The sequence below is a fragment of the Macaca thibetana genome, chromosome 11, assembly GCF_024542745.1.
Source record: "Macaca thibetana thibetana isolate TM-01 chromosome 11, ASM2454274v1, whole genome shotgun sequence".
Lineage (NCBI taxonomy): Eukaryota > Metazoa > Chordata > Mammalia > Primates > Cercopithecidae > Macaca > Macaca thibetana.
Window position 1 is genome coordinate 116,028,602 of NC_065588.1, and position 27,258 is coordinate 116,055,859.

General features: G+C 44.2%; 2 protein-coding genes across 7 annotated transcripts in view; one reads left to right on the forward strand and one right to left on the reverse strand.

Moving 5' to 3' along the window:
• The window catches only part of CIT (citron rho-interacting serine/threonine kinase), a 201,700-nt gene that overhangs the window by 100,240 nt on the left and 74,202 nt on the right, over positions 1 to 27,258 (reverse strand). For all 6 annotated transcript variants that reach the window (XM_050747837.1, XM_050747836.1, XM_050747835.1 and 3 more), the window contains 4 exons: positions 24,274 to 24,457; positions 6,208 to 6,313; positions 5,157 to 5,300; positions 3,767 to 3,886 (listed from right to left, as the gene is read on the reverse strand). In XM_050747837.1, coding sequence (XP_050603794.1) covers positions 3,767 to 3,886; positions 5,157 to 5,300; positions 6,208 to 6,313; positions 24,274 to 24,457 — 554 coding nt within the window. The remainder of the gene's footprint in view (positions 1 to 3,766; positions 3,887 to 5,156; positions 5,301 to 6,207; positions 6,314 to 24,273; positions 24,458 to 27,258) is intronic.
• Positions 1 to 27,258, forward strand: part of BICDL1 (BICD family like cargo adaptor 1) — a 718,679-nt gene that overhangs the window by 26,759 nt on the left and 664,662 nt on the right. The gene's annotated exons all lie outside the window — the stretch shown is intronic.

The following is a 27,258-nucleotide window of genomic DNA, read 5'->3' on the forward strand; positions in this document are numbered from 1 at the left end:
GAGAGCCCTAGACCTACTCACTGCAGAAAAAGGTGGTACATGTATATTTCTAAAAGAAGACTGTTGTTTCTACATAAATGAATCAGGACTTGTAGAGGACCGGGTCCAACAGTTACGCAAGTTAAACACTGAAGTAAAAACACAGCAGTTTGCTTCAGCTGCAGACCAATAGTAGAATTCCTCTATGTTTTCTCTGTTAGCCCCCTTCCTTGGACCCCTGCTAAGTCTACTATTTCTGCTTACCGTAGGACCTTGTGTTGTTAACAGAATTTTACAATTTGTTAGGGAGAGATTTGACACCGTACAACTCATGGTCCTCAGAGCCCAATACCAACCTGTAAACGCTAAAACAGAATCAGACTTATAAGACCCAAGATTGGCTCTAAAGATACCTGAAAAGAAGGGGGGAATGAAAGGAGCTGGGCACATTCCTCAGCCCCGGGCTCAAAACTCCCTGAGCCTAGCACAAACACATCCCATCCTCCCATCCCACCACCATATATCTCTCAAACTCCCTGAGCCCAGTACAAACACCACCTAGAAAGTCTCCGATAAGGAGACAGCCGTTCAAGGTTACTGAAAGCGCAGGAGCCAAAAGAATTTCTTTGTTCCCCTACAACTTTCGGGCTATAAAAAGCAAACGCTCGCATTGTTCGGGGCCCTCTTGTATACTGTGTAAAGGAGGGACCAAGTTCGAACTTGTAGTAAAGATCCTTGCCGCTTGGCTTTGACTCTGGACTCTGGTGGTCTTCTTTGGGGAACAAACAGTCTGGGCATAACAGTCCCTAGCTACCATGCCTGCTAGAGCTAATGGGAAAGCCAGTCCTAGCTACAGGCGTCGACACCAAATCTTGAGTTTCTTTTGTCCTCAAGCTCCCTTTTCTTTCTTGAATTTATGTCGGCGAGAAGGGAATGTAAATTTTGTGTTTTGTCAAGAGAGAGGACAGAGTGTCTGTTCCTTCCCCCCCCAACATCTCTCTTCCCTGAGCTGTCAGCACGTAAGAGGGAGGAAGGCAGGAACCAGGCAACCACTCTGTCAGCTCTCCAAGCTCTCGGGGCACCCAGCCTGCTACAAGCATCAGAAGAGAATTCTAACTCATTTGTGGATCCTTTGATATTGTACTGGATACTTCAAGGAAATCCTGTAAATTTAGCAGCTAACCAAATCCCTGCTTCAGGAAAAACCTGAAAGGTGATCATCGGGTCTGTTTGCACGACCAGCTGAGAGATAGCTGTGGTATCTCAGGATGGGGAAACGCAGACAGGTTTCAAGGCCCACCTAACACAAGTCTTCTGAATGGAGCTTCAGAATTTTGTGGGGAGGAAGGATCAGGTATGATCCTATTCACGCAGAAACCCTGGAACACAAGTGACTTCTGTGTTACCCACACTTTTATTTCCTTTCCTGAGTAGAGGAGCAAGAAAGAAGCTGAAATTGCTAGTAATGATCTAAGAATCAAAATTTCCCATGAGACTTTGAGGTGTTTTTCTTTAAACCAAATCTAAATACTCTAGAGGGGGTAGCTAGGTGGAAGTAAAATATTTTTGAAAAAAATATTTTTGAAAAAAAAAGCCACCAGCCAGGTCCGGTGGCTCACGCCTGTAATCCCAGCACTTTGGGAGACCAAGGCGGGCAGATCACGAGATCAGGAGTTCAAGCGTGACCAACATGGTAAAACCCCATCTCTACTAAAAATACAAAAATTAGCCGGGCGTGGTGGTGTGCACCTGTAGTCCCAGCTACTCAGGAGGCTGAGGCAGGAGAATCACTTGAACCCGGGAGATGGGGGCTGCAGTGAGCCGAAATCGCACCACTGCACTCCAGCCTCAGCGACAGAGCGAGACTCCATCTCAAAAAAAATAAAAATAAAGAGCCATATAGAAAATTAGATTTTTAAAAGAAAGATCAGGGATTAAATCCCAAGTCTGGAAAAAATCAATATGCCACAAACCAAATACTGAAAGTTTATTGCAAGCATTAAAAGCTTTCTCCTGGTCTGCAAACATCCTGCTCTCACAAAACTTACCAAAAGTCATAAAATAAATCCTTGTTCCCATGAAAAATCAAATCTGAAACCATGAAGTTTTCTTCCCCACAATGGAACTTTTAGCAGTCATTAAATCTAAGACTCCACATGCATGCCAGCTGTGGTAGGAATCATAAAAGGCATTTCTTTGAACTCGGCCACCAACATATACCTTTTCAAAATGTCCTGATAATTCCTTTTCTAAGGAATCTATGGACACCAGCTGCTCCCTCTGGTGGCCAAACACAGCTTTCATTTCCCCAGGATGTCACCAAAAGTAAATTTCCAGGTATGTTGAACTAATGGGAGAAAATGATTCCTACCTCTTGAACCTTTTAGGATGAAAACTATGTTGATAAAAGGAGCATGAGTCAACTGTCAAAGCAGATTTCTCAAAGCCCATGTGCAGCCTTCAAAACCTCTAAGACTGCATTATTCAGAGATCTGATAATCCTTTACAGGGTTTCCTTCCTATGCACATTTATTTATAATGTTTTTATCAAGCAACAGGATATTAATACCAATCACAACTTTAAAATATTCCGATGATAAATATATTATGCCAACAAAACTCCAAAGACAGTAATTCTTTTTTTAAAGAGTAATTAATGGATAGAGTTATTTGCAGGAGTTTCTTGCGTTAGCTCCAGCCAGATGGCTAAGTTTGTGCTACCCAGAGACAGAAATGTTCATTTCCATCAATGTTTCCATTAGATTTTCTGAAGTGAATGAGAGTTGCCTGGCAGCTGATAGTTCAGCTCTCCAATTGCTCATTGCCATCTCTTCATTAAAATCTCTATTTACGGTTTTTCAAAAGACACAAAAATCCATGCTAAAAAGGAAACAATGAGGCAATACGAAAATGAGCCATTTAGAAAGAAAACCCATTTAGAAAGAAAAAAAAAAGAGTGGGGTTTTTAAAGGTCTCACTTTTCCTTTCTGAAAACACAGGGGACAGCTTTCTGCACTCAGATACGCAGTGTCAATCCTGACTCAACCAGAATGGTTCGAACTTCTCTTGTAGAATATTTCTTTCTACAAGTAAAACTATGAATTAGCCTGGCTTCGCTCAAAAACTTAAAGTGCATCTGAAAAGCTATGAAAACATTTAATTTTTTTAACCATCTAAAGCAGGGATTGGCAAACTTTTGCTGTAAAAAGAGACAGTAAGTAGTTTCAGCGTTGCAGGCCACGTGGTCTCCGTAACAACCACTCACCTCTGACTGTGTAGCCTGAAAGCAGCCAGGGCCAATATGTAAATTACCAAGCATGGCTGTGTTCCAAAAAAAAAAAAAAAAAAAAAAACACTTTATTTATGGAGACTGAAATTTGAATTTCATATAAATTTCAAATGTCATGAAATATTGTTTTTCTTTTGATTTTTTTCCCAACTGTTTAAAAATGTAAACCCCATTCTTAGTTTGTGGGTCACAGAAAATAGGTGTTGGACCGGCTTTGCCCCACAGGCTGAAGTTTGCCCACTCTTGCTCTAAACCTACATCTTTATTTTTAAAAGCGGACATTATGGGGTATCAGCTTCAAAAGGAGCTGGAACAAGCACTCTATGATGTATATAAATTATGAGAAACTTAAAGTTTCTGAATGACCTATATACCTGCCTCTCTTCCACTCTGCTCCTCTCTCCCTTTCTTCCTGTTTCTGTCTCAAACATGCCTCTCCTGAAATTAGAGGTCCGAGCGAGCCGAGATGCCGCTGTGCTCCCAGGCAAGCAGGCCTACCTGCTCTTTGATTTCTTGGAGCTTCCGGCTCTGCTCTCTGATATCATGGAGAAGCTGCAGTGCTTTGTCATCCTCCTGGGACACCTCCATCCGTGCTTGCTCCAAACTTCGCTTTAAGCTCTGCAGAAAGCAAAAATTTTAATAGGGATGCCCTGTGGATCCTGCTTTGTTTGAAAAGACTCATTAAGAGAGCTGCAAGCTGCTTTGCAGACACCAGGACGGTTTCAAGTGACGGACCACAGTTGACAACTTCCAGTTCGTTGCCGATTCCGGTTTCCATCCTGTAAAACCCCTTGGTTCAAGAAACATCATCCCAACCTGGTGACCTTAGGGATCCAGCCGGAAACTGCATCAGCCTGTCTCCTGCCACCATCTACTGTCCTAGGAGATACTTACTTGCATGTTCAGAACTAAAACCTATTAAGACCCAGTAGCTATTACAATCACCATGTGGATGGCTACAAAGTGTTTTCTACAGTTATTTGTGGGCCCTGAAGTACATATGCCTCTTTCAAAGTAGCAATGACTTCATATCCTCTGCCCAGTTGTCATTTAAGACTCCAAGTGGTCTATTTCTACCTCCTGGCTTATTTTTCCTGGACACCTTTCATCCATAAGAATCCCTTAATGCTTCAATGGCACTGAAATCTATATCTGAAATACATAGCTGAATAACTTCACCCACCACTGAAAGGCAGCCAAGTCTGGAATGGAAACATAGCAGTTATTCTTAATCAGCCACGTTCTATAGATTTCCTCTCCCTTGTGAAAAAAACTTTAGAAATGTGTGATTCAACTTCTTAAGACTGTTTAATTGGGCACATTAAAAAAACACCTGAATGAAAAATTTAACAAGACAATGGAGAAGAAGACAGTCTACTCTTGTGAAGGAAAGAAAAAACGAAAGTCACATGGTAAATAATGACAGAGGGTTTGGGTTTTCAAGGCTATTTTCTTGTCGCTACACTGGTTCTGGCCAATGGAAAATCTGATGTCAGGAAGATTGAAAGTAAGTTTTCTTGTACATAGTTGGGAGTCTGGTTCTCAAGGCTGCTCATGTCAGACACAACGCAGACCAGAGAGGTTGGGATGGGAGATATTAAGATCTTTTGCAACCCACGGCAAAGATGGATTACTCCCATCTCCAGACTCCATGGTACCAGCCGTTTACCTGCACTTTCTGCTGGAAATGAGTCCAATCTCATTTCCTGGGGACCTCACGCCTGGCTGTCACTACTCTGCAAAACATAGATCGTGCTTTTGTGCTCTCTCTCTCTCTACTCTCTGCCATTGGCTGTGATGTGCCTCATGGAGCCATCATGAAACAGGATGAGACACACACAACAAGAAGTGCCACCTCCAAGGGAAGGGGGCTTCAGGGAAGGCTCACACTGCATTCTGTGATGTAGGTAGCAAGGTCCTGCTCCAGGAGGGATCTCTGAGTCTCAGAGGCCTTCAGCTCCACCTCCTTCTGACTAAGCACAGCCTCCACCTCTGACACTCTCCGATGTAACCGGGTCATTTCCTGCTCCATCTGAAATAAACACATCGACAGGTTAAAAAGGCCCATGGAGGTTCGTTAGGAGCAATCACATCTCAAGTAGCCTCCGAAACCACCTGGTGGTCTGGGCTAAGGCTAATTCGCCAAAAGTTAAGTTGGGATGGAAATACCATTGTTTCTTCGCCCAGGAGCGCACAGTTCTTCGTTAAGGACAGTCACCAAATGCTAAGTCACTCCTCTCATTCAAGTCCCGGTTCACACTTGATCACTTCTCTAACCCAGTTAGCAAGGAAGCCACAATCATCATTTTTCACCTGTTTGCTTTTGTTTTTGTTTTGTTTTGCAGACGTCACTTTAATTTTATCCCAAATCCATCTTGATCCCCCCCCATCTCCTTGCAAAGATCTAGAGGACAAATCCAGGATAGGGCAAGGAGATATTTATTCGTCTGCACTCTTAGGAGTCCCAGGCAAGCAGTGACTTATTAGTTTCCAGAGCGTTGCCTCTGGGCAGGAACAGTGAATGTTAAGAGACGTTGAGCGTAATCAACACAGTGGCCGCAGTGACATTAGCAGGAGTTTTAAAAGACTAGGAAGAGAGACTTCGCATCACTCAAAGCAGATGGGATGTATCTCAGCCACAGGTGAGGACCCAGGCCACCTGCCGGAAGAAGCAGACATCTGGCTGGGTCATGCTGAGAAACGGGCCGTTTAAATCCAGGGCCTCCTCTGGTTTAGATTTAAAGGATCTACAGCAACGGCAAGGCCCGAATTCATCTCCCTCTGAGCTGCTGGAGGCACGACTTCAGCGAGGGCAGGAGCGCCTCACTCTCTACGGATCAGGCGGCTCAGAGCCAGCAGCGGCCCCGGGCGGATCCCTTGGCATATACTGACGGGAGGATCCTGGAGCAAAGAAGGAGGCCGGCTGCGGAAATAAATACCTTGTGACACTTGTCCTGAGAGTCTTGTAGCTCTTTGCTTTTGATGAGAAGTTTCTTTTCCATGGAGCTAGTCTTGGCAGGGGAGTCCAGACCCGACACAACAGACCTAGGTAGAGAAAAACCAACGTCAAGGGGGCCAGCAGGTGGGCCTAAGAAGCTGCATTAGGAAGCTGCAACATTTGTTTCATTTTACAAAAACATCTCATACTTTTGATGTTAGATCAAATAATGCCCCCTTCCCCTTTCCAAAGATGCCCATGTCCTAATCTCTGGAAGCTGTGAATATATTACCACACATGGCAAAGGGACTTTGCAGATGGGATTTAAGTTATGGATCTTGGGATGGAAAGATTCTTCTGGGATATTTGGATGGGTACAATGAAATCACAAGGATCCTTATAAGATGGAAGCAAGGATCGGAGTCACAGAGATCTGAAGATGTTACACCAACGGCTTTGAACACAGAGGAAGGGGCCACAAGCCAAGGAATGCAGGCAACCTCTAGAAGGTAGAAAAGGCAAGGAAACAGTTTCTGCCCTAGAGCCTCCAGAGAGTGCAGCCTTGTCTACACTGATCTCAGCCCAGTAAAACTCATCACGGACTTTACTTTTTTGGAAACAGGGTCGTGTTCTGTTGCCCAGGCTGGAGTGCAGTGGTACGATCTCAGCTCACTGCAACCTCCACCTCCTGGGTTCAAGCGATTCTCCTGCCTCAGTCTCCTGAGGAGCTGAGATTACAGGCGCTCACAACCATGCCTCGTTAATTTTTGTATTTTCAGTAGAGATGGGGTTTCATCATGTTGGCTAGGCTGCTCTGGAACTTCTGACCTCAAGTGATCCTGCCACCTCGGCCTCCCAAAGTGCTGAGATTACAGGCTTCAGCCACCACGCCTGACCTCATCTTAGACTTCTGACCTCCAGAACTATAAAATAATAAATGTCTGTTGTTTTAAGCCACTAAGTTTGTGGTCATTTGTTACAGTGGCCACAGAAACTCACACACCTATTGGGCACTGGCTGCATACCTGGTTCTGTCTAAATGCTAGATATATTTGAACTCTTTGTTTTTGTTTTTGTTTTTGTTTTCCTTCACTGACAGATATATTTGAACTCTTTACTCCCCACAGCAACTCTATGAGGCAGATATGATTTATTATCCTCATTTTATATGAGGAAATTGGGGCCCAGAGAGGTTACGTAAACTGCCAGTTGATAAATGGTTTCTGCTGGTCTCAAGAGGGAGCTGGGGTAGACAAGTTGGCTTGATGCACTTGCTATACAACTCTTAGGAAAATATCACAAAAATAACATAGGATGCCCTCTTGAGAGTGGACCAGAAGGATGCTCCCCCCACAGAAAGGAGAAAGTTACCCACACTCACCTATGTAACTCATGCACTGTGCCCAGAAGCAGTTAATTATGGGCAGAGATGAGAGAGAGATTCCAGGACAGCTGCCCTTAGTGGTTGGTACACTGGATATGAACACTAGGATTGGTGAAAGACAAAGCCAGAGCAACAGTGGCCAAAGGTTCTTATGCACAGAGAGATGTGGCAGAGCCCACCGCTACTACCGGGCCCATCTTTGTTGCCCTGGTAACGGGGTTGCGGAGGTGGCTGTCAGTGACCACTCAGATCTTACCAGCAGGTGCAAGTTCTGCTTTCTGCTGCCCCAAACTACTTCCCTGACTAAAAGAGGTCAGTTCCCTGCAGCAATGCAAAACACCTCTCTTCCCGCAGCTCCTGACAATGACAAGGGCTGGCTTGATAGTGCTGACTTGCTGTACTCCAGTGACAGCTTTCCACACTCACACTGTAGGACAGCCAAATGAGTCAACACCCAGAGTCATGCTCCTCTGATCAAAATCTCAGGCTGGGCACAGTGGCACATGCCTACAATCTCAACACTTCGGGAGGTTGAGTCAGGAGGATCACTTGAGGCCAAAAGTTCAAGACGGGCCTGGGCAACACAGCAATACCCTGTCTCTATTTTAAAAAATACATAAATAATTTTTTGAAAGACAGTCTCACTCCGATGCCCAGGCTAGAGTGCGGTGGTCACAGGTCACTGCAGCCTCAACTTCCCGGGCTCAAGTGATTCTCCTACCTCAGCCTCCCAAGTAAGTGGAACCATAGGCACGCACCACCACATCCCAGCTGATTTTTGTATTTTTTGTAGACACAGGGTTTCTCCATGTTGCCCAGGATGGTCTTGAATTCCTGGGCTCAAGCAATCTGCCCACCTCAGCCTCCCAAAGTGCTGGGATTACAGGTACCACACCCAGTCATCTCTATAAAAAACATTTAAAAATGAGTCGGGCATAGTGGCTCATGCCTCTAGTCCCAGCTACATGGGAGGCTGGGCTGGGAGGATCGCCTGAGCCCAGGAGTTCAAGGCAACAGTGAGCTATGATTGTACCACTGCACTCCAGCCTGGGTAACAGAGCAAGACCCTGTCGCTTAAAAAAAAAACAAATAAATTTTTTAAAAAGAAAAATCTGACCCCTCCACTGACTAGTTATTTGACCTCTCCAAACCTCAGTTTCCTCAATTGTAAAATGGGCATAATTACCAACCTAATTCAAAGAGTTCTTGTAAGGATTAAATGAAATAATGCAAGTAATGCCCTCAGCACAGTGCCTGGCACATTGCAAGTTTCAATAAATGTCACCTGTTACTACTGTCATTGTTGTTTTTTCCATTACTACCCATGCAACTTCATAAATAGTACATGCCTCATGGGCCTAAAGCAATCGCTTAAAATGGTAAAACTCAGGGGGCTGAATTTGCTCTGTGCTATTATTCACATTAAAACAAATGGTGATTATTCATAGAAATGGGCAACAGGGATTGGATCCAGAAATAAATGTTTTTAAAAATCTTACTTTTGGCTAGAAATTTTAACCAAGTTCTACGCTTCTCACCAGCCTGTTTTCTACCTAAATGTAGCCAACACATACACACACACACACACACACACACACACACACACACACACACTCTCACTCTCTCTCTTTTCTTTTTCATATAAGATGAAATGCTTGGCATGGCCTTGAGGAAAATTCCTTTGCTCTTTCCTTTATTCCTAATCGCACCTGGGTGGGTGGGCTAGAGAACAAGACCCAAACCACCCAGGGAGGGAGTGAAGATCCACAGACTGTGTTCCTGATCCTTCAGAGATCAAAAGTCATCCACATGTCACGAAGTCACACACAGGACATGCATCAGGGATGACAACACAGGTCACAGCTCCTTGTCCTTAAGCACACAACTAGCACCCTTTTAAAAGAATGATGACATAGGTGCATGATGATAAGTAGGATGTAGCTTGAAAAACTTAATGACACATAGAAGGCTGGCCCCAGTGGGGCTTCCTGTTTAAAGTGCACTGCTGTGGGTACAAAACAGATTACTTTTTCACCCCCCACCGAAAAAAAAGAAAGGCACTTTTAGGTCAGTTATCAATGGGCCCAGAAGTAAGGAGACGTGGAGCCCCCACCCGCCAGCACTCGAAGGAGACCATGAGACAGCCCTCCTCACCCCAGGTCTAACCCCTTTATTCTGCTATTCTATGTTTGACAAATGCTCACTGTTTAGAAGTTCTAAGTACAGCAATTAAGAGCTCTTCAGAATAAAGGTGCTAAAGAAATCTTTTTTTAAGAATAAATAAACATCGCATCTAAAAAAAAGCTAGAGTAAGAATGCTATGACTAAGCTGGGTGTGCAGCAACAATCCCATAAACAATCATGCGACTGGAGGATGAGGCTGGAGAGTAAAGGTTATCAGGCTTCCTGCACCTTCCCTGGTCCTCAATGGAGGTACACATTAGAATCGCTTGGAGACCTTTTAAAAAATACCAGATGTGTAGGCCCCATTCAGACCAACTAAATCAGAGAGTCAGACAAATTTGGAGTGTGGCCCCGGGAAGCAACATTTGTATTAAGCTACTGAGTGATTGTAATGCATAGACAGGATTAAGAACCATGGTGCTAATTAGAAGAAAGTGCTTCTGATTTAGGGTCTAGCCACTTAAAACTCATTGTATGACCATCCCCAGCATTTAGTTCCATGTGGCATTTTAGCCAGACCATTTGGTACTGGTGCTTTTTCGTCACTCTTTGAGTAAGAACCCAATTTTGAAACTAATGGTGGTGGGCTATGAATTTCAAAACAACGTACAGGTATTAGATAATGATTAAAGCCTATTGCCCCCAATGTTAATAATTCAGTTAAAAGATACCATTTCCATGAATTTCTATAAAAGAAATATACTACAGAGAGACATGGCTCAATTTAAAATGTTTATATTCTATTCATTTTTCATATAGACATGGGGCAATTCAATCTCTAGCATCAATGGTAAGTTCTCAGTATGTATTTCTTGAGCACATATATCCTCCCCAACAAATATTCTGAAATATTACAATTTTCTTCTTTTTCTAAGATTTTCTTTTTTTTTTTTTTTTTTTTTTTTTTTTTTTTTTTTTTTTTTTTTGAGACGGAGTCTCACTCCGTTACCAGGCTAGAGTGCAGTGGCACGATCTCGGCTCACTGCAACCTCCACCTCCCAGATTCAAGCAGTTCCTCTGCCTCAGCTCCCAAGTAGCAGGGACTACAGGCGCGCGCCACCACGCCGGGTAACTCTTTTTTTTTTTTTTTTTTTTTTGTATTCTAGTACAGCCAGGGTTTCACCATGTTGGCCAGGATGGTCTTGTTCTCCTGACCTCATGATCCACCCGCCTCGGCCTCCCAAAGCGCTGGGATTACAGGCTGAGCCACCATGCCTGGCCTGTTTTCTAAGATTTTTATTAGCCATCCTTCTGACTTTCAAAGCAACTGCAAGTGATTGCCGATAACTGCATTATGCTAATATTGACCATAATATAAATCATAGCTTGAGAGGTTCGATCAAAGACTGGCCTGAGAGCCACCAGATACACCAAATATTATTGCATATTACATTATAATAATATCACATACATATTATCACATATATATTATTACCAAATATAGCCCTGTCCCCTTCAAGCAGCAAGTCTGCTGGTCTAAAATTATCCCGAAAAGTACCACTTCATCACGCGTAGTATTATTTAAAGAGCTGATACTATCACTGCTTTAAGGAAAGTTTGCAAGAAAAATCCTCTAACTGGTTGGAACTCTAAAACGATGGGCAATGGGGTGCAGGGTTGCAGTAAAGAAACTATCTAATTATGAAGTTCTGTTGACCCTGGAATGGGACAGAGTCTACCTGTTTATTAAAATGTCTTCCAAAATTTTTCCTTTGTTCTCAAAATTCTCAAACTTCAACAAATTTGTTTTAACCACCTTCTCTGAGCGTGTGTGTGTGAGAGAGACACACACACAGAGAGAGACAGAGACAGAGAAGAGAATATAAAAGCCCTGTGATCCCCATGAGAGATACCTGCAGACCAGTGGTTCTCAATCGGGGCAATTTGGCAATGTCTAGACATTTTATTTTCATGACTAGGGGTGCTATTAATATGTAGTGGGTATAGGCCAGAGATGCTGCTCAACATTCTACAATCCACAGGACAGCTCCCACAACAAGAATTATCCAGCCCAAAATGTCAATAGTGCCAAGTTGAGAAACTCTGCTGTACAGGCTATTAAGGAAGCCACAATTCCTGTCCTCAAGGAAGGAACAATCTAGGAGAGAGAATTAATGCCACGACCTTTGTCATCAGTACAAGTGCTCATTTATTGAGCACGTACTCTGTGTCAGGCACGTGTTTAGTGCTTCACGGATTACTTCACTGAGTCCTCCACACAATCCTATAAGATGGGTGTTATTAATGGCACTAAGGAGGGGCTTGCCTCCTACCACGTTACCATGACTTGTGCAGGGGTGCCAGGCAGTAGAACCCCAGTTCAAAGCTAAGGCTCTGTAACCGAACAGTCATGGCTTCAAATCCCAGTTCTGCTACTTCTTGGCAAAATGGCCTTGGACACACTCAAGAAAAGTGCTACAGAGACTCAGAGGGGCAAGGTCATGGAGGAAAGGGAGAATGGAACATGTGAGACACAGTGACCTCCATCCATGACTGGCTGCACTCGGTGCTAAGAAGCTGACTCCAAGCCTGAGCCCAGGACAGCTCTGGGTACCCAAGAACATCCACATGCCAGGTTGGTTCACAGCCACCCCAGGAAAAGCTCACCCCACAAGAGCAACTCTCCTTCCCTCACTTTAGGGTTCAGGGGAGTAATTAGGTGGGAAGCAGGGTAGACATTAGAAACCCAGGGCAGTTCATGCTCTGGGCTCGACAAGATGCAGTACAATGAAGATGCTAATAAAAGAACATGCAGCCTGCCCACACGTTGCTTGCCTACTCCTGGCCACATCTTGGATACACAGCCAGTTATCCCCATGGAGAGAAAAGGCACTTCTGAGCAGCGGGTGCACGCAGCCACCCGCCCACACACAGCAGTGCTGTCTCTTCAAGCACGAAGCCAAGTTTGGGTTTTCCTTTTTCTCCAGCTTCTATTTTCTAGAAAAATTTACTCTGAAATCAACATCTCTTCCTGATATACACATCTGCTTTATAATTATAGAAGCCCAAAGAGTATTAATAGGGATAATGGTGTATGACACAGAAGAAAGAGTGGACTTGGTCATTACCGCTATAACAGGAACACATGTTTTCTTAAAACGTATTAGATGTGACCTAAAAATTGCTTTACATGTAACCTCAACATTTAAGTGAACATGATAAAAATGCAGTTTTCCCAATGATGTGCCTGTAAATAATCCATATAACTTTGTTAAAAAAAAAAAATCACTTCATAGGGCTATGAATAGAATATTGCATATCAAAAGAGAATACAATGTGTACTCCATCCTACAAGCAAGGGTAAGTGTTGAATACTCTCTAATCACTACTGTGATGATTAAGTTCATGCTTAAGCATCAAGCCATCCATTTATTCCCTTAGGAATAGGACCCTATGCCTGCAAAATACGCCACCAAACCACAGATAACACATCAGATCACAAATCCCAGATGTTCTTGGGATAACCAAGGATGGGAACTTGAAGCTAAAATGAGGGGACTCCAAATTAGCTCAGCTGAGGGCCCCACCTTTAGTGCTGGCCAACAGCACTAAAAATACATGCAACTGCAAGATGTGATACACTGCAAAAAGTAGAAAACTCATCAGCATTCTGTTTCCGAAAATATACTGGCTTTTAAGATTGAGCATTCTGAAATTTGTGAACTTATTTTATTTATTTGTTTGTTTGTTTATTTATTTTGAGATGGAGTCTTGCTCTGTCGCCAGGCTGGACTGCAGTGGTGCGATCTCGACTCACTGAAACCTCTGCCTCCCAGGTTCAAGCCATTCTCCTGCCTCAGCCTCTGGAGTAGTTGGGACTACAGGTGACCACCACCATACCCAGCTAATTTTTTTGTATTTTTAGTAGAGACAGGGTTTCAACACACGTTGGCAAGCATGGTCTTAGTCTCCTGACCTCATGATCCACCCGCCTCAGCCTCCCAAAGTGCTGGGATTACAGGCATGGGCCACCGCCTCTGGCCTCTGAACTAATTTTATAAGGACACTTAAAAATACACAATGGTGGCTGGGTGTGGTGGCACGCGCCTGTAGTCCTAGCTACTCGGGAGCCTGAGGCAGGAGAATTGCTTGAACCTGGGAGGCAGAGGTTGCAGTGAGCCAATATCGCGCCACTGCACTCCAGCCTGGGCGACAGAGGGAGACTCCACCTCAAAAATAAAATAAAAATAAAATAAAATACACAATGGTGCCCATCAGGAACACTTGGAAATATCAAAAACACTATTCTCCTAAAGACAGTCAGAGTCTGTCTAGCTTTGGGGCACCCCCCGACACAAACACACATACACACACACACACAATATATTTATATATATACCACACACACACACATACAAACTGACACACACCACACGTACTCATATACATACACACATATGCACTCACACACACAACCAGCAGTGGTCTCTAGTTAAATTAGAGCATTTGCTTTGAAATGATTAATATGTAGCTCTAGAATCATTTATCAAAAATCATGCTATTAATAAAACAATAGCTACTCCCATGATTTTTAATTCAGTTCCCACCTCTAAGCCAGTGCCCCACTTTGCAGGTTAATTTCATTGCCTCTCGCCTGGATGACTGCAATAACCACACTTACCTCCCTGGATCCAACTCTTGTCCCTCACTATCCACCCTCCACACAATGGTCAGAGGCACCCTTTGTGAAATAAGACCCAGATATTCCATGTCCCTATTCAAAATCCTGCAAAAGTTTCCTACTCAGTGCAATTTAGAGCAAAGTCCAAACCTAAAGGCCCTGATGACTTCAACTCAGACCACGTTCCTTGTGTATCCTTAAGTTCCCCCTACCCAAACATGCCCTCTGTGCACTGAGCACCCATAGGTTAGTGGCAGCCTCAGGACCTTTGTCCTTTTTTCCTCTCTCCGGAGTACTCTTCCCACTTATTTCTGCTAACCGACTGCTTATTGACATTCTGAAAGAATGCACTCCATGTGGGCAGGGATGCTTGCTTCTTCGCATTCACTGTTACTTCTCCAGTGCCTAGAAAGTGCTTGGCACATAGTAGGCTCTCAAACAGCCGAATGAATGAATGAATGAATGAATGAATGAACAAATAAATGAATGTGAATCTGCCCCATCATGTAAACTCCACGAAGACAGGGATTTTTGTCGCATAGTCAGTGCTATATCCCAGCTTCTCGAACAACCTCTAGGACCTCAGAGCTGCTCAGTGTGGGCTTAAAAGCTGTGTCACCTTGGGATGCAACTCAACCTTCTTGAATAAATACTCACGCTCAGCTCAGAGAACCTTTCCTTGGGGACCCAGTCTAAAGTGGCCACCCCCAGGCAGTCCCAATCCCAGTTCAGATTCCTTCAGAGCCCTGACCACCGTCTGCAACTGCCTCACGTGTGCACAGTAGTTATTTCTCCTTTGTTTCTCCCCACCAAATCCTAGCTTCTTGAGAGTAAAGACCTTACGTGGCTTGCTCAGAGTTGTGCCTTAAGGACTAGAACAATATATTTGTTGAGTGAATGAATGGATGAATGAATGAACGAATGAACGAATGAATGGTGTGCCAGTACTTCTGTGCCCCCACGCAGCCAGTTTAAAGGTCACCGTGGGATAAAGGAATCCAAAATGAGAAGTGTGCTGCATGTATGCTGGCATGAAAAAGCTTTCCAGCACCTGCAGTAGAGACGCCCAGCATTGGTTCTGAGACAGGAATGTCACAATGACACACAGACTTACCCACCCAGGGGATACCCAAGTGCTTCCAAGGTGGGTGGGAGCATGTGACATCTAGGCTGGGAACATGCACACTTCCCACTGGCACTGGATCCTACCAGAAGCCTGGAGAGCATTTTATAGAAAGTGCAGGTTTAAGTGATACATCACAGACTCCATTCAGAGTAAAAAATTGGATGGAGATATTAGGACATCTGTCAGGCCCCCCACGTGGAGCTGGATTCTCTCAATGGGCAGAAACCAGCAAGATGCCTTTATAAGGTGGAAGCAGGGAGAAAAAGAGAGTTAAAAGCACCCCATACCCGTCCTCAGACCTAAATAACAGTAACAAATATGAAATGAACACTCACTCAGATCATGGCACCAACACTAAGTGCGCTTCGTGTTCCCATGGCAAACCTATCAGATAGGTGACCTTATACCTTCCACTTTACAGATGAGGGAATTGTGGCTGAAAGCAGTTAAATGTCTCATTCACACAACAAGCAAGGGGTGAAACCCAGAGTTGAGCCCACGTCTATCTGATTCCAAAGCCTGGACTTTGAACGGGTATGCTACAGTCAGTCCCAAAAAAATAACGTTTATATCAGCTCTAAAGTTAAAAGTTGAGCTAGGCATGGTGGCTCACACCTGTAATCCCAACACTTTGGGAGGGCGAGGCCAGTGGATCACTTGAGGTCAGGAGTTCAAGACAGGCCTGGCCAACATGATGAAACCTGGCCTCTACTAAAAATACAAAAAAAAAAAATTAGCTGGGAGTCATGGCAGGCGCCTGTAATCCCAACTACACAGTAGGCTGAGGTGCAAGAATTGCTTGAACCTGGGAGGCGAGGTTGCAGTAAGCCGAGATTGTGCCACTGTACTCCAGCATGGGCAATAGAATGAGACTCTGTCTCAGAATAAATAAATAAATAAATAAGTTAAAACTGGGAAAAGTTGACCACCCTCTGCCAGATGTGAGCTGAGTGAACCTAAGAAGTAACCCAAGTGTCATGATCATCATTTTCTTTACCTGTAAAATAATGCGTTATTGCTGGGGCTACGTGAGAATGCTTGTCAGGCACTCAGAATAGTATCTGGAAGAGTAGATTCTCAGTGAAACTAATTCTTTCACCTTTATTATTAGACAAGTCCATAACTCCTGCATAATCTAGCAAAGTCATGACTCTTAGAGGCAGGATAGGTAGTACACTGGTCTAGAGGCAACCAGATACTGCTCCAAGTCTTAGATTTGTTTCTACCTTCAGAACCTCAGGAAAATAATCTAACCTTCCTGAGTCAGTGTCTTCATTTGTAAAATGGGGATAATACCAGCTACCTCGTAGAGTTACAGTGAGATTGTGAGGATTTAATGAGCTAATGCACATAAAGTACTCACATAGTTCTGGGAACACAAGAAGTGCTCTACAGAAAACAGGTTCCATTAGCAGTTGTCTAAACTGTGCAGAAGGAATTGGTATAATCCCTGGCCATTTTAGTCTAATTCAATTCAACAAATGTTCACTGAAGACCTGCCAGGGGCAAGGCACTGTTTCAGGCAAAAGAAGGAAGACCTGGTCCTGTCCTTAATGAGCCTTGAATAGCTTGGCCAGACAACACTATTGAAGTGATTCAGTAGGCAACAAGAAGGAGACACAAATGAGAGGGCAGGCTGGGGTCTTGGCATACCAGGACTGAATACCAAGTTCAGGAGCAGCCATTAATTCTGAGCACACTGGGATGCTGTTGCAGGTGTAAGCCGGCGAATGACATCATCCAACCTATGCTTTGGAAGAATTCCATCCTTTGTGGAGAATGGATTACAGCCAGGAAAACCAGAGGCAAGGGAATCAGTGAGGAGGCTACTGCAATAGTCCAAGCAAGAGTCCATGATGGGTGTCAGTGAGGACAGAAAGATGGGCATGGATGCAAGTGTCATCCTAGAGGCACCACTTGGAGAAATTGGCAACTGATGGGATGGCGGGGGAGGCAGAAAAGAATTTACGATGACTCAGCTTTCTTGCCTAGAAGGGTAGGGAAGGTGGTAGTTTCTTACATAAAATGAGGAAGCCAAAACTAGCACCTAGTGGCTTACTGAGGGAGCGAGTGGGTCTGTCTATGTAGGAAGGGAACAGAGGAAGGGATGGTGAGAAACTGGTAAAACATCCTGGTGATGAGGAACACAGTGTACGACGGGAGGAGGCCAAAGGGGTTTAGAACTAAAGTCAAGGAACTGAATGAGATCACCAAGAACCAACTAGAAAGAGAACTGAGGATGGAACTTGAGGGGATGGTGCGTACATTGCAAGAGCCTGATGGCAGCCACAAAAGAGTGAGAATGACAGAGAGGTAGGAGGGAAACCAAGTGTCCATAATACAGAAGAGAAGAAAGTAGAAGGTTGTCCCGAAGAAATGCAGTAATTAATGGTAACACGTGCTGAGATGGAAATCACCAGATTTGGTGGTTAGGTACAATCAACGGCTTCTGAGACAGTCATTTCAGTATCGTTGAAGAGGTGGAAAAAAGAGGTGTTGAGTGCAGGCTCTTCTTTCAGGAAGTTTGTCGGAGAGAGGTCAGGAGATGAACAGCAAGCAAAGCAAAGAGAACTGGGAGAAATTCACGTAGGCAAAGGAAAAGTTGCCAGACTGGCGCAGAGCTTGGGAACATGTAGCGCCATTTAGTCAATGACTGTCTTCTTAAGGGATCCCAGGCAACCATGCAAATTAGCATGTGTAGGCCAGCAAAAAACACACTTGACAGATCTTCTGGAGCCTAATCTTCAGGACTGGGCTAGGATCGTCTGGATTAGATTTCCTCAAGGTATCTTTAAGACAAATGAGAAGGCGGTGGAATGGTCCTGCCAGGGCTGCAAGGCAGGCACGCACAGTCTAAATAGAGAACAGAATAAGGCAAGTAGGAGAACAAGCTGTGCTTGACTAAGAGAAAGAAGAAATTGAATGAGCAAGAGGAGAGGAGAAAATCCAACACAACACACAGAGGCGAATGTTAAACATCTAATCCAGAAAATGATGGGATGGGAACAAAACAAGGCACTTGACAGCAATAACCATGGGCAGAAGCTAATTAAGGTTTTTGAACTTGTTTGGGAAATACAGCAGATGCATGCCTTCGTGTACCAGAGAAGACTCTGTTATTGCTGCTATTTAAAAAATCAAATTGCAGGCAAGACTCTTTCCAATAGGGATCTAGGTAGCAAACACAAGGACCAAGCGCCTTTGGCTGGAGGTAGAAAAGAAAACACTTTTTAAGGGAAGATCCTCCAGTCTCCAAGTATTTCATAAAAAGGAAACAGGACTGATAGGAGAGTTCAGGCTGTCTTCCACTGGAATCAGCCATCCCAAGATAGATGGGAGGCAAACAAAAGTACAAAATGTAGATGTAAATAGACATAAATGGTAGAGTCATCAACAAAATGAGAGTTGCAGCCACAAAAATGATTTAGATGGATTAACCAAATGCTTATTAAGCAACTTGTGTATGATCAGCCTGAAGATAAGGTGGAGAGTAAGGTCAGTGCAGTTTCCTCTCTTTCCCCAGCTTAAGCTTTAGCAAATAAGAACATTCAGGGAAAGAGTATATACACGTGGGTTTATGTATGTGCATGGGCACACACACACATACCAGATAAAAGTCTCTAAATGAAAAGAGGAAAAAATCTGAGAAATCTAAGAGCTATACAGTCTACCTACTCAATAAACTCACGGAGACTGAAAATGAATCCCAGCATTTAGACCTGCCTGTCAGCTCCCATCACACCCTGCCCCAACCTCATCATTCGTGATTCACAAATGGCTTCTGCTTCTGACAAGCACATGAACCCGGGTACCCCACACAAATTTCCTAACTTTTCCCATCTGTGGTGTTTATACCCACAGGGTTCAAATCTCAGCTAAGTCACTCAAAGCTACATAACTTTAGGCAAGTTGCTTGATCTCACCACGCCTCAGTTTCCTCACATGTAAAATGAGAATAATGATGGTACCTTCCTCTTGGGCTGGTTGTGCAATTTAAATGAGTTAATCTGTGTAAAGTGGTTGGAACAGAGCCTAGTACGGAGTTGGTGCCCTGTAAGGATGGGCTGTTTTTGGCACCCTGCCCTCCTGAAATTCCCCCTACCTTCCTCTCCACTGATCCAAATCCACTGTCTTTTTAAAAAGCCAACCCAAATATTTTACTTTCCATTAGTATGCTTATAAGCCCAGTCCCAGTACACGTATTTACTGCTCCAGGAAAACCAGGATGAATAAGACCCAGCCTTGCCTTGAGATCACAGTCTACCTGGGGGAATGGACAGACATTCCAAGGAAGACCAGCAATGATCTTCATTGCCGATGAATCAGTAATTTAACAAGCACTGTGAATTGGCATTACTCATTAAGTGTCCCTCATTGGATTTTGCCTTACTCTCCTAACTCCCAAAGATGTCCAATTTGTACCATGATATTCTGCTGCAATGGTGTTTGCTTTGTTTTCTCTCAATTGTTTCAACATAACCTGCTCTGACTTGTTTAACTTGATCGAAAGGTACCCATTCTGGGACTGGACCTTCTAATTCTGTTCCTCAATCCACTCCTCCCCAACAACCACCTTTTACCAACAGGTATTTGGCAACTGCATATTAACCCTTTGTAGTTGGTCAGAACAGTGAAGTGTCTCTAGCAGAAAAGTCCCAGGGCCTGGGAAGCTTGGTTTCCAATCTGGTATGACTTTGGACTACCTAATCATTGCTGAGTCCTTTCCATATTCTCATGGTGTATATAGAAGGACACTATACATACATGGACTAGTGTATTAATAATAACAAAAATAACAACAGTGAACGTTTATCAAGGTTTCATGTGCCAGGTGCTAGACCAAGTGTTTTACATATTTCATGCATCCCCCCAAAAGTCCTGTAAGAAAAGTATCGCTGTCACTCCACTTCACAGTTGAGGAACCTGACATGTAGAGAAGCCCCAATAGAGCAAGGAAGAGACACCAAAAACTGGTTCTCCGAAAATTTGGGAAGCAATGGCAACAGCCACTCTTCCTTCCTCCATGGTGTTTGAATGGCTGGATCCATCACTGTGTCTTCAGAACCACCCAAAAAGAAAAGAAAAATCCCTGAATCAAAAGGAAGAGAACGCCGCTTCCTAAAAACAGCCTACCCAGACACCATCTTTCCACAAATTCCAGCCCCATCAAGATCCCATTACCCTCAATGTTCTCCAACTCTTCCAAAAGCATACAACCAGCATGTTTAAAACAAAAACATAAAACCAAATGATTTTTACCTTCTACAGCAAGCTTGTCCAACCCATGGGCCCGGGGGCTGCATGCAGCCCAGGATGGCTTTTAATGTGGCTCAAAATTTACAAGTTTGTAAGTTTTCTTAAAACATTATGAGGTTTTTTTTTTTTTTTTTTTTTTTTTTTAGTTCATCAGCTATCGTTAGTGTATTTTATGTGTGGCTCAAGACAATTCTTCTTCTTCCAGCGTGGCCCAGGGAAGCCAAAAGATTGGACACCCCATTTTCGAGTTTATACTTAGGGTGTGCAGAAATGCACGGCTTCACCAAGAACTTAAATGAGGCAGTGCCTCAATCTAGAAGGAAAAACCTAAAGAAATGTACCCCTTGCTAACAGGGGAAGGAAGAGAGCTGAGATCTTTTTATTTTTAAAACTTTAACATGCTGTTTCCTGTTACTACCTTACTATTGTCAAGTTTAAGCAAAGAAAGGCTCAGAGGAACAGCCAGGCATTCAGCGTTTGGGGATTCGGTTTGGGTTCTTGCTGGTTAAAAAGGAAAAGAGGCACCAGACAGACACTCACTCTCCAAGACTAACTTCACCATAACCCCACCCCAAAGACAACCAAACCTAGTTCTCTAGAAACTCTCTGGCTCCCACCAACTCAAGCTGTAAGGAACTCCCACTACGCCTCAGCCATTGAAACGCTGTCATCAAGATTCTTGCTCAGCCTAAAATAATGATGTACTCAATGGCTTAAAAATAGTCTGGGGTCCCAAAATAAGGATCCTAAAAAATGAGGAGTTATCACAGAATTTAAATCATTCTCACTGCCAATTTCTCCACGAAAACTCCTCATTCATTCAGCTCCACCTCTGAACATTTCATTCAATTCATTGGTAACAAATCTGAGGTCAATTTACCTAGCACAGTACAGCAGCATCTGCAATTTCCTCAGTGGTGTGAAGAATGAGTAACAGTACAGGTAATCAGTGTGTATAAATAATAACCTGTGATGCTGAAAACGGTGAGAAAAGAAAAAGAAACTCAGGAAGAAACACAGGGTCGCTGGCGGCAAAGGTGGTACCCCCAGAAAATGTCTCCCCCTCTCTCCAAGTAAATGTTGTCAATAAAACTGCAGGAGCTGCTAAGTAATTTCATCACTGCCTCTCTTTTATTAGATTTCTAATTAATTACAATCTGATATGTCCAGGGTCATCTACATCCAACAGGTGGATGAATTTCTAAAATGATGCTTGTAGGTATCACCCACAGGGTTGCCGACAGCAGAGTAGCCAAGTCCAATAGCAACATCACATAACAAGACGCAAGATGAAAGCAAATTTTTTGGATTCCAACCCCGTTGCCAGCTTTGAAAAAACATTAAAGTTCCCCAACAACAGGAATACTCTGATGCCATCATCCAAATAAGAAATACACAGTTTTATTTGCATGGACCTTTTGTGAAATAAGAACCTTATTAAACATTCTCTTGGGTCAGAAACAGCAGCTCGTTTTGTACTCTAAGGATATAGTTTAAACTACCAGAGGTGAGAAAGCACATCTTCAAATACAATAAGCAATATAAACACTTCTGGAGGAAAAGATCATGAGTAAATTAAATCAACAAATATTTATCGAGTGCCTCAGCCTTAATACTGTGATGTCCCTGTCAGAGAGCTCCCTAAACTGAGCTTTCTGTGAGAAACAGAAAGATGTCATTCGAGTCTTCCCGAAAAATAAGCAATTAATCATACACTGCTTCAGATTAATTGCAATGCCTAAGATCTCCCACATCATTCTGCCTTTTCCCCTGAAATCTAACTCCCTCGAATCCTCCCTGGCCTTTCAGATCACTGACTAATACCCAAAGCAAGCTTGCATTCTGACCCAGCCAGCCCACTGCTAACCAGAACTAGAACTCTCCACACATGTCCTTCCAGTCTGATGTGTGACCTTCAGTGTGCTGCGTGTGTCAAGGTTATGCTGCCCACTAACCATGCATCCTTCAGCATCAGGCCTCTACTTCTGCCCTGCTCTTTGATGCCAATGGCAAAACCTCCCAATCCTGCTGAGCCATTTCAAACCCATCTGATGGCACATTCAACAGCTAGTTAGCTCTCTGCCTCTACCACCACCATCCAGACTGCTTTGGGGTTGTGGAGCAAATCAGACAGAGAGGCACATCTAACACTACCAAAATCCAACCCGAATTTGAAACCCAGCCCCCAGGGAGGGGATCAAGAAAGACAACTTCAACATCTTGCAACATAAAAACCTCTCTCACATTCAACCACAGCCCACGACCTTATTTCATATCAAATGCCCAATTCCCCACAATACTCTGAAATCTTTTCAGGAACGTTACTGTCAAAATAGCACCCATGGGGAGACACCATCCAGGAACCAACATAACATCCCTATAAATCAATATCTAAGCTACAAATACCACAAGGAGGGAAAGATGCTGCCAAGAAGAATATCAAATTCTGCTCGTCTCCTAAGTGGGCAGCAACTAACCCAACATTACCCTCTGAGAACCTGAAAGTACAGGGACCAGGGTGGCTGGGGAATAACGCCACCAGTCCCAGATCTTCTGGGGAACTCACTCCTCTGAAAACAGAATGTCATTGTATCATGAGAGAATGAGGCAAGATACTGACCTCCCACATCCACAGAAGCTACTGCATTTTACAGAAATTCCAGGAGGCTCCTGGAAGCCTGGACCCTCTAATTCCAAGTGCTATGTTAATGCATTTTTCAATAGCTTTTATGAGAATGGAGAAAGACCTACCAGGTCAAGAGGTTTACAGTGATATTTATATTTCAATTTTCTAGTCTCCTGTTTTTTTCCCCCTATGAAGCCCAGTTTCTGTGAATCAATGACTCGGCTACATCATACTCCCTCCTGGTGGCTCACAGTAACGGGGCTTTCTCTGGCCGCCAGCGCTCTACCAGCTCAGAGAGGCTCAGCTGCCAGATCCCTGATCTTGCAGCATACTTGGAGAGGAGCCGAGCACCATCTCTCTGCTAGAGCTCTGGTTCAGCCACTTGCAGCTCAGTTAAACCCATCAGGAAACCTCTAGCTTATGAGACAAGGTTTTTAGGATTCTTTCGATACAGCCAAGATAGCAACCCCCATCCACCCACTTGAGAGACAGAAACATAGATGGTTAGAGAGATGGGCAGCTCATCTTAACTCCTGCACATTTCTCCTTTGACCGGGGATCTGCACTGCTGGAAATCTCGCACTGTCTCCCCTCTAAAGAAGACCAAAGATTGGAAAACTAACCCAAAGTACCCAATTGACAATTATGATACCACAGACAGGAACAGGTACCTTACACACTGCAAAATGAGAATATTAACAGGCTACCCCGGCAAAGCCCTAACAGGTAGACTGCTTTCCCAATGCAGGCGACTAGCAGCTTCCCTCCACTGTACTCCCCCCACCTATTTCCCCACCCCCCACCACCACCTTTGGCTCCAAAAGCCTTGCATCAATGCAGGTCCCCTTAAAAAGTCAAACGTTCACTTACTCAGATCTACCAAGAATCCCCAGTGCCTTGCTGTACGAAAACCCCACAAACGGCAGTTCTTCACCCAAGAAACCTGAGGGGCTCAGCTGGCATGGAGAGGATGAAACCCACGAATTCTTCTCTGGTTCATCAAAATTGGAGGTGTCATCGTCAGACTTGAGGGTGGGAACGAAGGGGGGAGGAGCTGGTTAAAGAAAAACAAGAAAGGAGGGGGGGAGGAAAAAAATTTCAGCCGGATTCAACACTGTTGCGGAGAAGATCGTCTTACTCCTTCGGCGCTGGCGATGGCACTGCAGCGCCTGCTTTCAATCTAGCTCGCAACCTCGGCTCCTACAGCAACAAGAGATTAACCCCTTCTCTGCCAACATGGCCACCAACCCGCAGACAGGCTGCCTTCCCGCCTGGGGTAAACTGAAGAGCAAACTCAAACAGGTCACTTGGGCCAACGAAAGCACTTGGGGAACTCCTGGGGAAGCTGCTCCTTCCTGCTGTTTCCAGAAGGCTCCTACAGAGCAGCTGCTGGCTAGTGCCGGGATGCTAGGTGACCTAAACCTATGGATTCACTCCTCCAGACAGGTCTAAATTATTAACGATTAGCACTAATTGTTGAAATAAGATGGAACTTCTACATTTTGTGGATTAACCGGGATAACAGGAAGGACCAAGAAAAGGGATGTGTGAGGTTCTGGAACTCCTGTTAGGATACCACTGCAGTCTACTTCATTCATACCCGGACAAGTCGACTCCGAGATCTTATTAACCACTTTTTTTTTTTTTTTAGTTCATTATGCCTCTTCCCCAGCGCAATCATGCCCATCAAATCCACTGCAGTTTAATCAGCATAATGAAGCACCAGCCAAATAAAGTTCCTACCGGTGATCTACAGCACCCCTGCGCGCTGACGGTGGGAATGCACGGATGGACGTATGCGGCTCCTACCTCCTTAAGGGCTTCACTCCCGGCTGGGGGCGTGTTACATCCTCTCCACTTCCTGCCGACCTACTAAGCGCTCTCGGTCAGGGAGGTGGACACTCGTCCATCAGTCACCAGGAGGCTGCCCATCGCGGTGGGCTCCCGGGGGTGTCCCCAGCCAGAAGCGTTACCATGGTTGCAGGCTGAGGCGTCCGTGGCGGGCCAGCCAGGCGAGTTGGAGAGCCGAGCATCACATCCCCCGCAGTGCAGGCTGCATGCTCCCGGCGTGCGTGCTCTGGCTGTAACCCCACCTGGCTGCCGCCTGCGTGCCAGGGGCCAGTGCTGATCCCAGTGACAGAGCAGCATGAGTCACTGCCCGCCAGGGCTCGCTAGAGCTCCCCCTAGGACAGTTGTCACAGCCCTTCACAGCCCAGACTTCTTTTTAACTCCTCGTTTTCTGGACAAAGCTGGGTGCCAGATATGAGCAGCAAGCAGTCTGTTTTCTGCTTACAGACTCCAAAAAATCTGGCTGTTTCCAAAGTTCCCCGATGACAACAACATCCGAAGTGGCGCTGGGAAGTAATTGGAGCAGGGAAGGGATGTGAAGGGGAGAGGAGATGAAGCCAGAGGTCTGGCTGTTCCTGAGAAGTACAAAAGAACATTCTCAGAGCTTCAGGTACATTGAGATGAGGTGGGAGAGTGAGGAAGATTTAAGATGTAAAATGTGCACTACTAGAAAATTATTTAACACCTCCAGCCTCTCAAGAGAATTTAAATCTTCCCTGTTAGTGTCAGAATCTACTTGCTTAATACTTTAAAAATTAGCTGATGGAAAGAAAAATTAGATTGAACGCTTCAGCCCACATCCCATGTGTACTTCCAACAACATAGGCTCAAATCCAATCTGATTTCAATTATCCAGTACATTTTTTAATAGCAAAAAAAAGTTTTAATGGAAATTGTATTTCATAAGGATCAAAAAGAGAAGTTTTCCTTCCTGAAATAAGGAAACTGAGATAACAACTGAGGAGATTTATGGAGAGAGATTTGCAGATGATACTAATATGGAAGCAAAGTGGTTAATGGCAATTGTTCTGGCATCTGAGTTCAAATCCAAGCTCCACCATTTACTAGTTGTGGGACACTGGGTAAGTCACTTAACCTCTCTGAACCTCAGTTTTCAACATGGCAATATCTATTTCAATGGACTATTAGGAGGTTTAAATAAAATAATCCATATAAAGTGTTTAGCACAGTTCTTAGCATACAATAATCACTCCACAAAGATGACCTGCTATTATTGCTGCTGCTCACAGGAGCTGCATGTTTAAGACAGAACCTGCAGTTCTTGAAGGCTAGTGAGATACAGCAGAATCTGTATCGAATGTTCGTCTTCCCTGCGCAGGGCAGAGACACATCCATGTGGATGTTTGTGTTAATATCATTTAATTCCTAGTAGAACTTTAATTCCTTTCCATTATATTCTAATTTATTTTTAGGAGACCAAAATAGAATTCGATTTCTGAGTGAGAAGTATAACTAATGGAGGGTAAAAGCCACCCTCGGTGATAAAATAAGGTTTGTCTATAAAACTCTTGCCATGCTCAAAGCTAGCTTAACGTGGTTGAGATTAGAAAAAGGGGCAGATAATCTTCAAATTAAAAGGAAGAAGAAATAGGCCAGGCACAGTGGCTCATGCCTGTAATCCAGCACCTTGGGAGGGTGAGGCAGGTAGATCACCTGAGGTCAGGAGTTCAAGGCCAGCCTGGCCAACATGGTGAAACCCCATCTCTACTAAAAATACAACAAAATTAGCCAGACATGGCACATGCCTGTAGTCCCAGCTACTTGGGAGACTGAGGCAGAAGAATCGCTTGAACCTGGGAGGTGGAGGTTGCAGTGAGTCGAGATCGTGCCATTGCACTCCAGCCTGGGGAACAAGAGCAAAACTCTGTCTCAAAAAAAAAAAAAAAAAAGGAAAGAGAAGTCAATGTGAAATATACTAGCTGGTAACAGGTAAGATATTCACAGCAAAGATTAAAAGCTAGGCATATAAACCTCTAGACAGCTAGT